Genomic DNA, 16921 nt, shown 5'->3' with positions numbered 1-16921 from the left:
CTTCTGAAGTAGTGACAGGAACACCAACACCAAATAGGAAAGCGTATATTAACTACTGGGTTAGGCTGTGGTCTCATTGATTCTTAGTCTGATCATTCAGTGTCTCAACAGGGCCCAGATAATTACAGTTAACTCTGTTTAGAGAGGCAATCTGTGTTTAATCTAAAGGGAAATGTCTGGATGAACAATCTTTAATTGCTTTGCAGGCTGTATTTATGACATGTTTTATTTGTAAGATTTGATATTTTATTTCAAGTTTGGTTATTACTCCATCTTATAAGGTCAGTCTTACCAGTGTGTCTTTTGCCAACAATTTTCCATTGTACAGAAAAGCTTAATGAAAGGAACTTTGTGGTTCATTTTAGATATTGTAAAAGATAGGTGTTAAAAAATTGGAAGATCTTAGTTAATCAAATATTTCTATAGCCTTTAAGAAAGAATATTACTGTCTAGATGTAGACACAGTGCTTCTCTGAAGAGTTGAGCATCAATTTCTCTTAGAGTTTAAGACAACCAAAAGCAAAATAAATTATGGAAAAGATGCTAAGGTTCTATCTCACTCTAAGCCTTCATTGGACATTGCAGTGGTTTTAATTAAAGCAGTAGCAAAATCTTGGTTGCTATTTTATTAATAATATACTTATGATTAAAACGATTAGAAAGAATTGACATGAGCACTCAGTAAATTATTAAAATTTTATTGTTCAAATTCAAAGCAATCTAATACAAATGCAAGTTCATATTTATAGGATTAAAACATTATATTCTATTTTTATATTTTATGTATTTTATTTTTTGCATTTTTCTTTTTCATGCATATTAATGCCCAGTAGTTTTATACTATATAGTAATATGATCTTTTGATACATGTATAATTATCATACTGAGTTAAATTTTTAATATATATTTAAAACTATTTATCATGATTCTGTTGTTAAACCTTAAAAATCTTTCTTACAGCCTACAGATAAACTCTATATCCAAAGAAGAATAAGTTACTAATACTTAAAAGGAAAGAAGACCTTCCCAATGTCATGGAAACTTTTTCCTAACCTAATTATGAACATAGAGTTAAATTATAAGATTAATTTATATCAAATGTTATAGTACCCAGAAATCTTAGGCTTTATAGCTGAATCATAGAGAACCAAGTTTGCATATATAGATCTGTAAGGACAATCTAACTCTAAGTCAAGAGAGAGGGTGAGAGAGACAGAAATAGAGACTGAGAGAGAAAGGAACAGGAGAAGTAAAGTTAGGAAAGTAAGAAAGAAGAGAGTGTGGGGGGGAAGGAATATAGAGATACGCATATAAACACAAACACTAAGAATAGAAAGTAGGGAAAGAGTGAGGCAATATTATGATGGCAAGGGAGAATGAAACAAGAATTCTTTGGAAATGAATCTGCACTGTATTTGTAATTTTTTAATGCATTTCCTCTGAGCATATCTGTACATCATTGTTATTACTTACAACACTGGCAATACTTATTCATTTTTTTTCCATGGTGACAGGGTCTGAATGGAGTCTAGTATGACCAATGTCACTGCAGTAAGTGGATTCATCTTGATGGGGATCTCTGACTTCCAGGAGCTACAGACTTTATGTGGAGTGTTCTTCCTAGTGATGTACATGGCAGCCCTAATAAGTAACCTGATCATCATCATTATTATCACCCTTGACCTGAAACTTCAAACACCCATGTACTTCTTCCTGAAGAATTTGTCCCTGTTGGATGTTTTCTTTGTGTCAGTTACCATCCCGAATTTTGTTGTAAATAGTCTAACACACAACAATTTCATATCCATTCCTGGTTGTGCAATCCAGGTATTTTTATTGAGTTCTTTCTCAGCAGGGGAAGTATTTATTCTCACTGCCATGTCTTATGACCGCTATGTTGCCATTTGCAGTCCCCTGCACTATGATGCCATCATGAATGCTACTACCTTTGTGGTGTTGGTGGGTGTTTCTTGGGCAGCTGGGGTATTCTTTGGAACCATGTATACAGCTGGCATATTTTCCGGGCCTTTTTGTGGTTCCAATGTGATTCCACAGTTTTTCTGTGATGTTCCCTCATTGCTAAGGATTTCCTGTTCTGAAAGACTAGTGCTCATTTATACAGGTCTTGGAATTGGTCTTTTTCTAGGAATGTCTTGCTTTACCTGTGTGGTGATCTCTTACTTTTACATTTTCTCCACTGTTCTTAAGATTCCTACTACTAAGGGTCAGTTCAAAGCATTTGCCACATGCATCCCCCACCTCACTGTTTTCACTGTTTTCATTGCTACTGCTTGCTTTGTCTATCTGAAGGCTCCCTCAAATGTACCATCAATCGCAGATAAGATCTTTTCTGTGCTCTACACTGTCTTACCTCCAGCCCTCAATCCTTTGATCTACAGTCTGAGGAACAATGATGTCAAGTGTGCTCTGAGGAGGTTACAGCAAAATATCTGCCACAGGGGTTCACTTCATTTAACACTTCAACGTATCTGTCAGTGGTATAGTGCCTTACAAGCTGAAAGCAAGATTTGTAATTTTTGACATAGGAAAGAGAAGTGTGGATGCTCCTTTTTGCCTTGGTTAATGAACATTCAGCATAAGGACAATATCTAAGATCATAAATTTTATTATATGTGACTAACATTTGATGTCATCGTACCAGTTTGTGGTTCTGATATGCTGAATCTGTTCTCATTTGGGAATAGTAACTATCTTAAAGGACTGATCACTGTGATCATGGTAAGATTAAATAACTTATCATTGGATAACTCATTATATGATTTATTTACAAACAAATATAAGTCTCAAAAAATCAGCTTATACAGCAGAAGCAAGTGATCAATCAAGGTAAATTTAAATCTATTTTTCTCTGCTAATCTTTCTAGTAATTATAAAGAATAGGCAAGAAATCAACTCAATTGGCGTAGCTTCTATTAGGCTTAATCTTTAAAGAAATATCAAATGCTTAAAGCAGAGGCAAAACTGGAGGAAGATACTGTGATACAAATTCAAAGGGAGAAACAGCAGCCACTCAGGTTGAGAGTATTATAAGAAAGACACTAGAGAGGTTGAAATTTGTGTGGATTTTTTTTCTGTAGTTTCTCCTGAATAGAAACAGTATAGGTGAGAGGATGGAGGCTCCTAATTCTAAAGTTTGCATCTAAATTCTCTTTTATGCTCTAGATAGTTTAAAAACACAATTCCTTTTCCAACATTATAGAAATGTTAAATGTCTGCTAAGGAAAGGAGGAACTTTCTGACTTTCCTAGTGGCCTGGAAGGGCTTTTGCAATCTGTGAAGCTGTTCGAACTTCATGCATCAAGCAGCAGATATACAGCTACTGTGAGTTGTCACTAATAATGAATGAGAATGGAAGGTTTTGGTACTGCAGCTGTATTTGAGTCTTCCATGCTCCTGTAAGTAAGTAATCCCAATAAACACACTGGTTTACCATATAGAACTTTGTTGGTGTTTCGTAGGTCTTTCTGTGTTTCTCTGTCTGGTCTGGGGTGGCGTTCCTCTACAGATAAAGATAACACATAGTCATCCATGTATCTTTGTCAGCCTGCACACAGTGCAGGAAAGCATCACTTCTAACTATATGCAGGTGAGTGTTCGCATCAGCGTCAGGAAAGAAGCTACGAAACCTACAACAGTCGCAAAAGACAAGAATCACTTGTTCATAAAATATTTCTCGAGGTGAATTTACCTGTCTCTTCCAAAATAAAATATTTTCGTTGCAAAGTTTTAAATATCTCTGTACATTCTATACTTTATCAGAACAATTATCCGCCCTTTTAATTTAATTGGTTTTCCTTGCTAGAAAAACTAAAATATCTTCCAGGAGATTTTTATAATGTACAAACAAATTTAATTACATTAGTAATGAAGTATAGTTATTTTGAAAAAGGGTTAATATAATCAGTGTAAAGGATTAAAACAATATCCATATTCCTTATATCCTATTCCATCTGAGACACACACATAATGAGACAAATAACTTTTCCCTCTCTTTTAAACAGAAAAAATAATATACTTACCCTTCTGGAATATACTCGTGATCTTTAAAATCATTGTTCATAACAATTTTTTGAACAATGTGCATGTCCTTAAAACCTCCATCCACTGAGCTACATAAAGTTCTGCTAATAAAACTGAAGAAGTACAATATAAAAGACTATGCTTGACTCAACTAGCTGTGTATGATTTTTCTATATTGCACCTCAGTATAGTCAATCTCAAAACCTAAATTACAAAAATCAAAGGAGACAAATAAACTACATCAAACTATAGCACCATCAACATTTGCTGTTCTATAAACAAAACCCTTCTCCATACCTTAACATGGTCCACAAAAAATTAATCTCTCTGATATGTGATGTGCAGATTGCAGCTGTTTTTTACTTCACAAATAAACTTTTGTTTACTTGTCTTTTGTGTCTGTTTAACAATTTGTTCATTGATGAGGCTAAAATCATAGTAAGAAAGTCTTAGATCTTTGTTGTCCAAACTCCCTCAAAGATGTGTGGTCTTGCCTATACACCCTTGTGCTGCATGACTGAGAATAATATCCTGAACTCACACACGTGAAATTTTTTCATCCTAGATCATAAACTGGGTAAGCTAACTTCTGACTTTTGATTTGCATCTTTTTGTTTTTTCTTGTCTACCTCTTCTTAATACGTGCTAGGTGCTTTTTCTTTGGGTTTATACTCAATCAACATTTATTTTAGGCATAGTTCAAAGATACTAGGATCCATTTTGCTCTATCCAGATATTACTGATGCAAGAAAATAGGATGGAGAGGAGGTCTGAGAAAAAAATGGTACTAATTTGCAAAAAAAGACAGGGAGACAGAGACAGAGAATACCTATAATTCTTCTCAATTACAGGTGGCGTAACTAAAGAGTACACTTGTAGAAATGTGATTGTTATGTCAATAACTCAAAAAGAAGTATGCAGGTTTAGGGCACAAGAATATTGTGTCTTTGAAATTCATTTTCAGAAATCATGCAAATTTAGAAGGAAAATAAGGATATTAAAACAAAGCAATATAATGGAAATATTAGAATTGAAAACATCACTTTATCTAAAAAGAAGACATCTAGACAGAAGGAGCAGAAGATGCAACCAAGAAAAAGAAGTAGTATTGATAATGAGGACTGGGATGCTTTATAGATGCCAGACTTTATTGCAATACCAACAACTTTGAAACTACCACAGAAAACACTTAAAGTAAGAAACAAGGGTAAAGATTTATTTTTTCAGATTTGTTTTTCACACTTATTATAATTTTCTGGAATTTTGCATTTGATTACTATATTTATATAAAATAAACGGACAATTTTCTACATAGATACCAATATTAAATCAAGACCAGGTGAGCAATTTAAATAGACCAATAAACTATAAAGAAATAGAAACTGTCATCAAAGGCCTCCCAACCAAAAAAAAAATATCCCAGGAATAGATTATTTTAGTGCAGAAGTCTACCAGAACTTCCAAGAAGAGTTAATACCAATACCCCTTAAATTTTCCACATAATAGAAACAGAAGGAACATTGCCAGATGCTTATTATGAGGCTACAGTTACCCTGATGCCAAAATCACAGAGACTGAACCAAGAAAACGAATTTTAGACCAATCTCACACATGAACATAAATGCAAAAATATTCTTTAAAAAACTGGCAAACTAAATCCAAGAACACATCAAAAAAATGTACTTCCCACTCTCTCTTCTATGAGGTTCAGTGTGGCTGGCTTTATGATGTCTTTGATCCATTTGCACTTGAGTTTTGTGAATGGTGATAGATATGGGTCTCTTTTCATTCTTCTCCATGTTGATATTTAGTTATGCCAGCACCATTTGTTAAAGAGGCTTTCTTTCTTCCATTGTATACTTTTAGCTCCTTTTTCGAAAATCAGGTGATCATAGATTTGTGGGTTAATATCCGGGTCTTCAATTCGATTCCATTGGTCGACATCTCTGTTTTTATGCCAATACCAAGGTGTTTTCATTACTATAGCTCTGTAATAGAGTTTGAAGTCGGGGATGGTAATGCCTCTGGAAGTTCCTTTATTGTATAGGATTGTTTTGGCTATCCTGGGTTTTTTGTTTTTCCATATAAAGTTGATTATTGTTCTCTCAAGTTCTGTGAAGAATTTTGTTGGGATTTTGATGGGGATTGCATTGATTTTATAGATTGCCTTTGGTGGAATTGCCATTTTTATTATGTTGATCCTACCCATCCAAGAGCATGGGAGATACTTCCATTTTCTGGTGTCCTCTTCAATTTCTTTCTTCAAAGCTTCATACATATAACCCCAGTAGCACAGACAATAAGAGCAACAATGAATAAATGGGACCTCTTAAAACTGGGAAGCTTCTGTAAAGCAAAACACACTGCCATTAGGACAAACAGGCATCCTACTGAATGGGAGATCTTCACTAACCCCACATCAGACAAAGGTCTGATCTCCAAAATATATAAAGAACTCAAGAAACTAGACTTTAAAATTCTAATTAACCCAATTTAAAAATGGGGTACTGAACTAAACAGAGAATTCTCAAACGGAACTTCAAATGGCCAAAAGACACTTAAGGTCATGCTCAACCTCCTTAGCGATCAGAGAAATGCAAATCAAAACAATTTTGAGATACCATCTTACACCTGTCAGAATGGCTAAAATCAAAAACACCAATGAAAGCCTACGTTGGAGAGGATGTGGAGTAAGGGGAACACTCATCCATTGCTTGTGGGAATGTAAACTTATGCAACCACTTTGGAAATCAGTGTGGCGGTTTCTCAGGAAATTCAGAATCAACCTACCTCAGGATCCAGCAATATCACTCTTGGGAATATATCCAAGAGATGCCCTATCATACTACAAAAGCATTTGTTCAACTATGTTCATAGCAGCATTATTTGTAATAGCCAGAACCTGGAAACAACCTAGATGCCCCTCAATGGAAGAATGGATAAAGAAAGTGTGGAATATATACATATTAGAGTACTACTAAACGGAAAAAAAAAAAAAACAATGACACCTTGAATTTTGTGTGCAAGTGGATAGAAATAGCAAACATTATCCTGAGTGAGATAAGCCAGACCCAAAAAGATGAATATGGTATGTGCTCACTCATTTGTGGACTCTAGCCATAAACCAAGGATGTTAAGCCTATAGTTCACAAGCCTAGAGAAGCCAAATAACAAGATGTATCCAAAGAAAAACATATATAGATATTCCTGGAAATTGGAAGCAAACAAGATTGCTGGGCAAAAGTTGGGAGCACGGGAGTGGGGGTAGGGGTGGGAGTGAAGTTGGGGGAAGGGGATGGAGGAGAAGGAAGGGAGAAGGGAATGACTGGAGAGAGTGGGAGGGTAGAGACGGAGGAAGGGCGGATATAGAAGCAGGGAAGAAGATATCTACATTAAGGGAGCCATTTTAGGGTTGGCAAGAGACTTGGCTCTAGAGGAGATCCCAGGTGTCCACGGGGATGTCCCCAGCTAGTTCCTTGGGCAGCAGAGGAGAGGGTGCCAGAACTGTCCTTGCCCCACTATCACACTGATAATTATCTCAAATATCACCATAGAATCTTCATCCAGCGACGAATGGAGATAGAGACAGAGACCCTCGTCAGAGCAATGGACTGAGCTCCCAAGGTCCAGTTGAAGGGCAGAAGAAGGGAGAAGATGAGCAAGGAAGTCAGGACCGCGAGGTGTTGGTCCACCAACTGAGGCAGTGTGCCTGTTCTAATGGGAGCTCACCAAATCCAGCTGGACCGGGTCTGAATAAGCATGGGATCAAACTGGACTCTCTGATTGTGGCTGACAATGGGGACTGACTGGGAAGCCATTGATAAAGGCACTGGGACTTGCTTTTACAACATGTTCTGGCTTTTTGGGACCCTAGTCTATATGGATGCACAGCTTCCTAGGCCTGGATGTAGGGGGGGAGGGCCTTGGACTTCCCAAAGGGCAGGATTCCCTGCCCTCTCTCAAGAAGGGAAGGGGACCTTAAGAGCTCAGACCGTCCAAATGAGGAGCAGAAGGAGGGAGAACATGAGCAAGGAAGTCAGGACCACGAGGGGTGCACCCACCCACTGTGACAGTGGAACTGATTTATTGGGAGCCCACCAAGGCCAGCTGGACTGGGACTGAATAAGCATGGGTTGAAACTGGACTCTCTGAACATGGCCGACAATGAAGGCTGATGAGAAGCCAAGGACAATGGCACTAGGTTTCGATCCTAATACATGAACTGGCTTTGTGGGAGCTTAGCCTGTTTGGACGCTCACCTTCCTGGACCTAGATAGAAGTGGGAGGATCTTGGTCTTCCCGCAGGGCAGGGAATTTGTACTGCTCTTCAGTATCGAGAGAGGGAGGGGGAATGGAGTGGGGGGAGGAGAAGAGGAGTGGGGATGGGGGAGGGGAGTGGGGGGAGGGGGCAATATTTGGGAGGAGGGGGAGGGAAATGGGAAACGGAGACAGGTGGAAATTTTAATTAAAAAAGAATAAAAATAATAATAATAAAAAGAAAAAAAGAAGGGAAGGGGAGAGAGGAGGGTAAGTGGGGGAGTGAGAGGGGATTGGGAGGAGGGAAGGAAGTGTAAATATTTGAATGGAAAAATAAAAATAAAATAAAATTAGAAAAAATACTTCTGCTGCTTGAGGGCTGAGGAGCCTACTTTTTAAAATTTGTGTTTTGTCCTTGGTACGTCTACATCTTTCAACTGAGTTTGATATGCTTCTTTGACTCTGTGTCCCAGTTAGTTACTGCTACTTGTTATGGATTTCTACATCTAAAATCAATCTCACACAGCTATGTGGGAGTCCCCTCTGTGTGTTGCTTGTATTGGTTAATGAATAAAGAAACGGCCTTGGCCTTATAGGGGAGAACTTAAGTAGGGGGAGAAGACAGAACTGAATTGTGGGAGGAAGAAAACAGAGTCAGAGAGACATCATGGATCTACCAGAGACAGATGCTGGGAATTTTATCGGTAAGCCACTGCTGTGTGGCAATACAAATATTAATAGAAATGGGTTAAACTAAGTTGTAAGAGTTAGCAAATAAGAAGTTAGAGCTAATGGGCCAAGCAGTGATTTAATTAATACATTTTTTGTGTGGTTATTTTGGGGCTAAGCTAGCCAGGCAGCCAGGAAAAATAAGTGGCTCCTTACCTTGCAACAAACCAGCACAACCCAAGTATAAGAGAAATCATTTATCTTGCTTGATTACAATGTTAGAAAACAGGATAAAGAAGGAGGTTGTATATAAATGTGGAAGAAAATATGAAGGAAATAGATTACTGAGAAAGACTGCAAATCCCTTTGACCATGGACTATGTGTGACAAATACAGCATACATAACAAAGTATGTAATATGTAAATTATCTATAAAGAACACAGTGTGTGGTATGTAAATGAGGCATAAACATTCCACAAGGCTCCAGGTATGGGACCACTGAAATTTTGACTTTTTCACCAGTTTTGATTCATTTCCAATTTCCTAAGTAATTTTCTCTTAAGAAAATTGTCTCTGTTTCTGCTACTACCCCACATATCCCTGGTTTAATTTCTTATTCCAGGACTCACCAATATGAAAATTAAATCAGGTATCCTCCAGACCCTAAACTATGGCTTTAAGCAGTGGTTCGAGCCACCAGTCGGGATTTATTTTTTTCACTTTTCTTTTTATATATTCTTCTCTTATATAATACATCCCAAACACAACATACCCTCACTCCATTTTTACCAGTCCTCTACAAGCCTCTCCCCAGATATACTACTCATTGAGTTCCTTCAGAAAAGTGCAGGTCTTCCAGAGTTATCAACTAAACATGGCGAAGAAAGATATAATTAGAATAGGCACAAACCCTCATATCAATGCTTGACAAAGCAACTCAGTAGGATGAAAAGGTCCAAAGCAAAGGCAAAAGTGTCATTGCCCTATTAGGAGTCCCAGAAAACACTGAACTAAACAACAGCAACATATTTTCAGAGGATGTAGTAGAGACCCATGCAGACTCCATGACTATTGCTTCAGTCTTTGTGAGTTTCTATAAGCCTTATTAAATTGATTCTGTGGGGCATGTCCTTATGGTGTCTACAACCCTTTCACTGCTACGATCTTCCCCCTCCTCTGCTGGGGAGTGCTCTAAACTCCACCTAATATTTGGCTATGTGACGGTGCATCTTCTCTTATCAGATGTCCAATGAAACCTCTCTGGTGATGGTTGGATTAGGTATCGATTGGTGAGAACAGTAGAATATCATTAGGAATCATTTCATTAACCTGTTTTGTCAGTTGTGTTGGTCTCTATCCTAGGTCCCTGGCCATACACTTCCAGTTCCTGGCCATGGACTGTCTCTCCTGGCCTGAGCCTCATGTCTGACAAGCTACTGGTTGACCACTCCCAGAAGTTCTGAGAGATCACTAACTCTACATCAAATGTAGGGCTACTACACAAAATAAATAAAGAACTAAAGAAACTAAACATTAATTAAACAAACTATATGTTAAAACAAAAGATTCTCAATAAAAAATTTCAAATGACTGAGAAACAATTAAAAAAATAGTCAACATCCATGAAGTAGAGGAAACTCTCACTTGAGGACTCTCAAGTAGATGGAAAAAACTTAAAGTCATGTTTAATATCCTTAGCCCTCAAGGAAATTCTAATCAAAACTATTTTGAGATTACATTTCACATCTGTCATAATGCCTAAGCTGAACAACATAATAAACAAATCAGCAGAGTCACTATATGGGGCAAGGTGGACACTATTACTTTGCTGGTTGGAGTGCAAACATCCATAGCTATTATTTAATCAATAGGGAAGTACTACAGAAATTTGGAATCGATCTACATCACAATCCAGCTATAAGACTTTTTTGGAATACTGACAAATGACTTCCAATCTTAATACAAGGACACTTGCTAAAATATGATCACAATGACTTTATTCATAATAGCCAGAAACTTGAAACAATCTAGATGTCCCTCAATAAAAAAATGAAAATGTATGTTTGCACAATGAAGAATTACTCAGCTATTAAAAAAAGTGACATCATGAAATTTGCAGACAAATGGGAGGAAAGAGAAAATAAAGTCATCCTTATTAAGGAAACTCATACACAGACTGACAAACATGATGTGTATTACCAAGTGGATATTAGTTGTTAAGTAAAGGATAATCACACAACAATCCACAGTTGCAGAGAAGTTAGATTAAAAGGTTTAGCAGGGATGTGTCAATCTCCCTAGGAAGGAAAAACAGAATATATTTTGGAGTTGGTCTGGGGATAAGTGGGTATGGGAAGGATCAGATGGGAAAGAGAGGTATTGAGACGAGATATGGAAAGAGATTCCTGAAATTTGGGGATGTTCGTAAGGCAATATGGAACTTCCTGAATCATGTGCATGTAACACCAGTGAGTATTCCAAGTAAAGTAGTATATGAAGCCTAAACAGGTCATTTTCTGTAACCAGCAAGGGTTCCAGTGGTGGGACTAGGACACATATAGGACCATAAAACCTTCCACCTACAATCTATTCTGCCTGCAGTATGGGCAAGATGTGTGATTTATGACTCTAATCTCTTGGAACATTTCTATTAAAACCTATTTCTTTCTTTACCTACCCTATTCACTTCCCCTTGAACACTTGTATACAAATTCCTAAGGGAGTGATGACAAATAGACATCACAGACACTAAAATAATCCCATCGTGCCCTCTATATCTTTTTATCAGAAAATTGAAGTTACATATCAACACTTGCTTGGCCCTGGAAATAGCAAGGTCTGTGAAAACTCAGAAAATGTGAGCAGGAAATTTTATATCTTAGAAATTAACCAGTTTCTTACTCAGAAAGCAATAATCCTTTTGGAGAACAAAGGACATAGATTCACCTAAGAAGTCAAAGTAAAATAAATTTAAAATGATAGCTTTTCAGATTTCAAAGCAAACACCCTAATAAAAAGAAAAACATATATGGCAGGGAGGGCCTTGGTCCTGCCTCAAAGTGATGTGCTAGACTTTTTTGACTCCCTAGGGGAAGCCTTACCCTCTCTGAAGGATGGGGGTGGAGTGGGATGGAAGTTGGGGAGAATGGAAAAAAGGGAGTGAGTGAAAACTAGGATTGCAATGTAAAATGAGACAAGGTTGTTTTAAAAATACATAAAATGAAATAATGGGGATCTGGACCAAAGCAGCCACCAAAAGGGATCATGGATGTATGTGATCATAGTCTTAAAATATACAAACTCTTGTTCCATCGCAGAATTGCATATCATCATCATTCTTTTGACATTATTTATTTTATTTTTTTTTATTCTTTTTTACTTAAAATTTCCAACTGCTCCCCGTTTCCCATTTCCCTCCCCCTCCTCCCACATATTGCCCCCTCCCCCCGCTCCCCTCCCCCTATCCCCACCCCCTAGTCCACTCCCCCTCCCTCTCGATACTGAAGAGCAGTCCAAATTCCCTGCTCTACAGGAAGACCAAGGTCCTCCCACTTCTATCTAGGTCCAGGAAGGTGAGCATCCAAACAGGCTACGCTCCCACAAAGCCAGTTCATGTATTAGGATCGAAACATAGTGCCATTGTCCTTGGCTTCTCATCAGCCTTCACTGTCCGCCTTGTTCAGAGAGTCCAGTTTCAACCCATGCTTATTCAGTCCCAGTCCAGCTGGCCTTGGAGAGCTCCCAATAGATCAGTTCCACTGTCACAGTGGGTGGGTGCACCCCTCGTGGTCCTGATTTCCTTGCTCATGTTCTCCCTCCTTCTGCTCCTCATTTGGACCTTAAGAGCTCAGACGGTTGATCCAAATTGGGTCTCTGTCTCTCTCTCGATCCATCGCCAGATGAACATAGGTTTACCATATTACTTCCCCCAACTCCTCAGAATATGCTCTAACACACACTCAACTTCATGCTCTTTGTCACACCACACATACACACACAAACACATGCAAACACACATAACTAAAACCCAAAATGCATAGAACAAGTTTCTCATGGCCATCTAACCTGCAAGGTTTACTGAAAAAAAATAGAGCCTCAATATATATAAAATATGAATAAGCTAAAAATTCTGAAGTCTCCATTTTCAAAGGTTTAGCCAGAGGTCACGGTTTTGTAAATGACCCTAAATTCTCAAGAGAAATTATTAACTTTCTCCCAAAGGTTTCATCTCTACCTAAGCAGTTACTTAAAAGCTAGTTGCTTTTAGCAGGAAACATATTATCATGAAGAGAGGAAGACATCATGCACCACACTGAAAGTTTTACCACAGAAAGGTCAAAAGTAAACTAAAAATATGGAGAGTTTCAAAAGCCATGGAGGATGGCATTTATCAAACAGCAATGAATTCAAAACTAAGTAAAGTAGACCATACAATGCAATGTAATAACCATAAGGGAGGAAAAGCAGGCCACACAAACACATACTAGAGAGAAAAAGACAGAGAGATCAGAATAAAACGTAGTCCTTTATGCAAAGAAAATCATATACTATGAAGACAAGAAAGGTGAGTTTGGAAGACAATGTGTGAACTTTATGACATTTATGGCAGAAAGAACAACTGGGTAAGCAAAGGGATTATATTGAATTCAAAGTATTCTTTCCAAACTCTGGTTTGTTTTGTATTGATAATTTGTTATGTGATGGTAGCATTTGATTAATACCTTAAATCTGTAAATCAGAAATAACCCAAATGTATTATCTTCAGTTAAAAATATCTATCTTTATAAGAAAGGTAGTATCATATATTCAAAATTTGAAAATTCTACCCATGAGAAATTTAAACTACAAGATGCCCTTAAGAATTGCTTAAAACAATATGTTTCTGTGAAATAGAATAGTTAGTTCCAACTTGTAGCTAATTTTCAAAATCACAGGATATTTTAATTATAATATTTTAAATATAGTTTCTTCCCCTTCTTTCCATTTTCTATGTCAAGCACCTTTGGGTGCCCCCAAGATAACCTTGAACACAGAAATGATCCTCCCTTCTTATGCCGAGTAAAGTGATTTCACATATTCAACATCAGTATCATACATGTTTGTGGGTATTAGCATTTTAAGATAATAAGTTTGTGTTTTAATGGCATATTTTTACACATTTTGATTGCATTTGATCTTTCATCTACTTCATTTCCTTATCCTCCTATCTCTTTTTTGTTGGCAGAATATGACCAAGTTTTATTTAGGTGATCTCAGAATTAGTACTAAATCCATTCAACTATAAAGCACTATACACAGGTTTTAAAAACATAGAAAAAGATAATCACGTATCAAACAAATATTAGTTCGTAATAGAGTAAAATTGTACTGCATGTATTAAAGTATCATCTCTTTTGACCTAAGAATCTGATGTTAGAAAGACCCATGTAAAGGTCACTGAAAATACAGTTTAAGCATTGTCTGGGACTGTAGTCAAGCCTCTAGAAATAATTTTCACAGTTCTGTTTTGGAAACTTCTTTGGCTTCTGTTTTTAATCATCATTGTCTATAAAATAGCATGATTTCAACACAAGGGCAACTCTCAATTCAACTGGTATAAAAGATTGTTTTAGACAACATTTGAGAGACCAGGATCTAGGACGACATTTCTACTTTACAACAAATAATGTTTCCTAATGTGGTAATACTTTTCTGATTTTTTTTTTACAATACAGAAGAAAGAAATCCACAAATAAAGGGATCTTTAAAATACATTGCTAGGAACATCTGCTGGCAGGTTAGAGCAACACTGGAATATCTTTGCAATAGCCTTCAAATGTTGTTTGATGACAGTCTGGGCATTTGGGCTGATGGTTGCTAGGGACCTCAACAAACAGTTTTTAAAAGGATTTAATTAACAGTTACTAGAATATTAGCTAAAGCAATGTGGCAGGAAATACATGAGTATAAAGAGGAAACACTCATCGCCTAAGATAAGTTGTCTCTGACCTGTTACATTCTACTCTGCAAGGACACAGACATCCTCATAAGTCTATTAATACTTCGTAGAATCTTTAACATGACCTCTCCTCACCATCACCAATCTTCAGTTCACAATATGAGCAAAAGGATGCTTATAGGTTTATGAAGATGATGTTAGATATGAAGTGTGACTGAAATACCAACTTTCATTTAGCATTGCAACTCTCATGAATAGATTAGAAAGAGCAAGTGTAACAATATCTATTTAAGATTCATGACAGGGAGACGCTCAAAAATTAAGACCAAGATACCAAAAGAAATGATGCATATTCTTGAATCTCATGATGAAGTATGGTGTCAAGAAAACAGATATAATGGTGAGAAATAGATGAGAAATTAGAGTGTGTTTGGTGAGAATTCATTTGCTTACTTGGTGTGTTATTTCTTCACTGTAGAGACAAGAAAGAATCTCCACATATGTGGATTTTCAGGATGAAAGAATTATAGCTAATGACCCTCCAAGTTCTGCAGTTTTCTGTATTGCTTCTGTGTTTAAACACCTTTTTGCCAAGACTCCATATTTTAGAGAATCATATTCAGATACTTCACAGTACTGGTAGCTGCCAACATAAATTTGATTTGTTGCTCCTTGACTACATTTTACAAAATAAAAAGTGAATAACATCAAAAGATACTAACTTTTGGCTTTAGGGTTTCAACAACTAAACAATTACAATTTTTGTAACCCATTGTACCTATCAATCTGCAAGATGCACAGGATGACACATAGTTAAGAATCATTTTAACGCCGGGCGGTGGTGGCGCACGCCTTTAATCCCAGCACTCGGGAGGCAGAGGCAGGTGGATCTCTGTGAGTTCGAGACCAGCCTGGTCTACCAAAAAAAAAAAAAAAGAAATGGTTAAAAAAAAAAAAAGAATCATTTTAACAATGGGGGGGGTAAAAAACTTAATTAACATTTACCCCTGATGATCTTATTCTATTTATTTTTCTCTTCTGGATCAATGACAACATCTAACACTATTTTTATTCAAATAGAATAATTAATAATCTATATAGGATATGTTTTACTACTGCAGTGTAAGAAAATTAAAGCTATTTTTCCCTTGCTCCCTGTAGATTCACCGGCTGGAACTATACAATTAGACAGAAAATTATGAATGAAACAGAGCACGAAGAGGTACCTGTCTTAAAAAGACAACCTCATACACCAAGGACAGACAAAAGAAACAGGACAGAGTTTCACATTTATTTGCTTACCCATGTTGTCACTGAACTATTTACAATATCTGGGAAATGGAAATGAGTTAAGCTTGTATTTTTAAGAAAGTTTCGAATTACATTATAGTCTTCACCTACTCTCAATTACTGATGTTACTGATGTAGAAATCCATTTTCTCCCAATTGTTTCATATAGATTTATTACTACCACTACTACTATCATTATCATCATCAAGATCATTAGATGAAACAATACAGATCAGGAAATATAAATGCTACTTCTGTACACTATGTTTAAGATTTAAAAAAGAACTTTGACTCTGTAACTGTCAAATGTGGTTCCAATTTAAGTTGTGGGACCAGTTTCAGAACAAATAGATGCTATTTCTTCTATTGGAAGCTATTTTACTTTCCCATTTGTCACACAGGTAAAAATTTAAAAAAACAGTGAATGAATCACCCTGAAATAGTCATCCTTTTGACTCCTGGATAAGTCTGTCAGAGGCAGGATTTAATTCTTGGAACTCAAGATAATCACAAAAGCAATCTATTATATAGCTAGCATGATGACTTTAGTGAATATTCAGGAGATTTTTGCACATTTATTTCTACATCAGTTGGCAGTGATAACACAAGCTTGATGGTCTAAATGTCAGACTTTCATGGCATTACTTCTTTTCATCTTTCTAGGACTGCACTACAGCCTAAAGGCCTAAGTGAAGAAAGTCTGTTTCTGGTTTGAAGTTAGCACA

The 16921-nt window shown here is 36.8% G+C and overlaps 1 protein-coding gene across 1 annotated transcript; it reads left to right on the top strand.

Annotated features, from left to right (window-relative positions):
- Positions 1 to 1533: 1533 nt before the first annotated feature.
- Positions 1534 to 2541, top strand: LOC130865467 (olfactory receptor 14A2-like). Its single transcript, XM_057756531.1, has one exon. It carries the CDS (start codon positions 1534 to 1536, stop codon positions 2539 to 2541), a length of 1008 nt encoding a protein of 335 aa, XP_057612514.1.
- Positions 2542 to 16921: the final 14380 nt, after the last annotated feature.

The sequence above is a fragment of the Chionomys nivalis genome, chromosome 23 (genome assembly GCF_950005125.1).
Source record: "Chionomys nivalis chromosome 23, mChiNiv1.1, whole genome shotgun sequence".
NCBI lineage: Eukaryota > Metazoa > Chordata > Mammalia > Rodentia > Cricetidae > Chionomys > Chionomys nivalis.
This window is presented reverse-complemented; position numbering and strand designations above follow the sequence as displayed.

Bases quoted from the DNA above. Each gene is read 5' to 3' on its own strand.
- LOC130865467 (XM_057756531.1), top strand. From the start codon at position 1,534: ATGACCAATGTCACTGCAGTAAGTGGATTCATCTTGATGGGGATCTCT.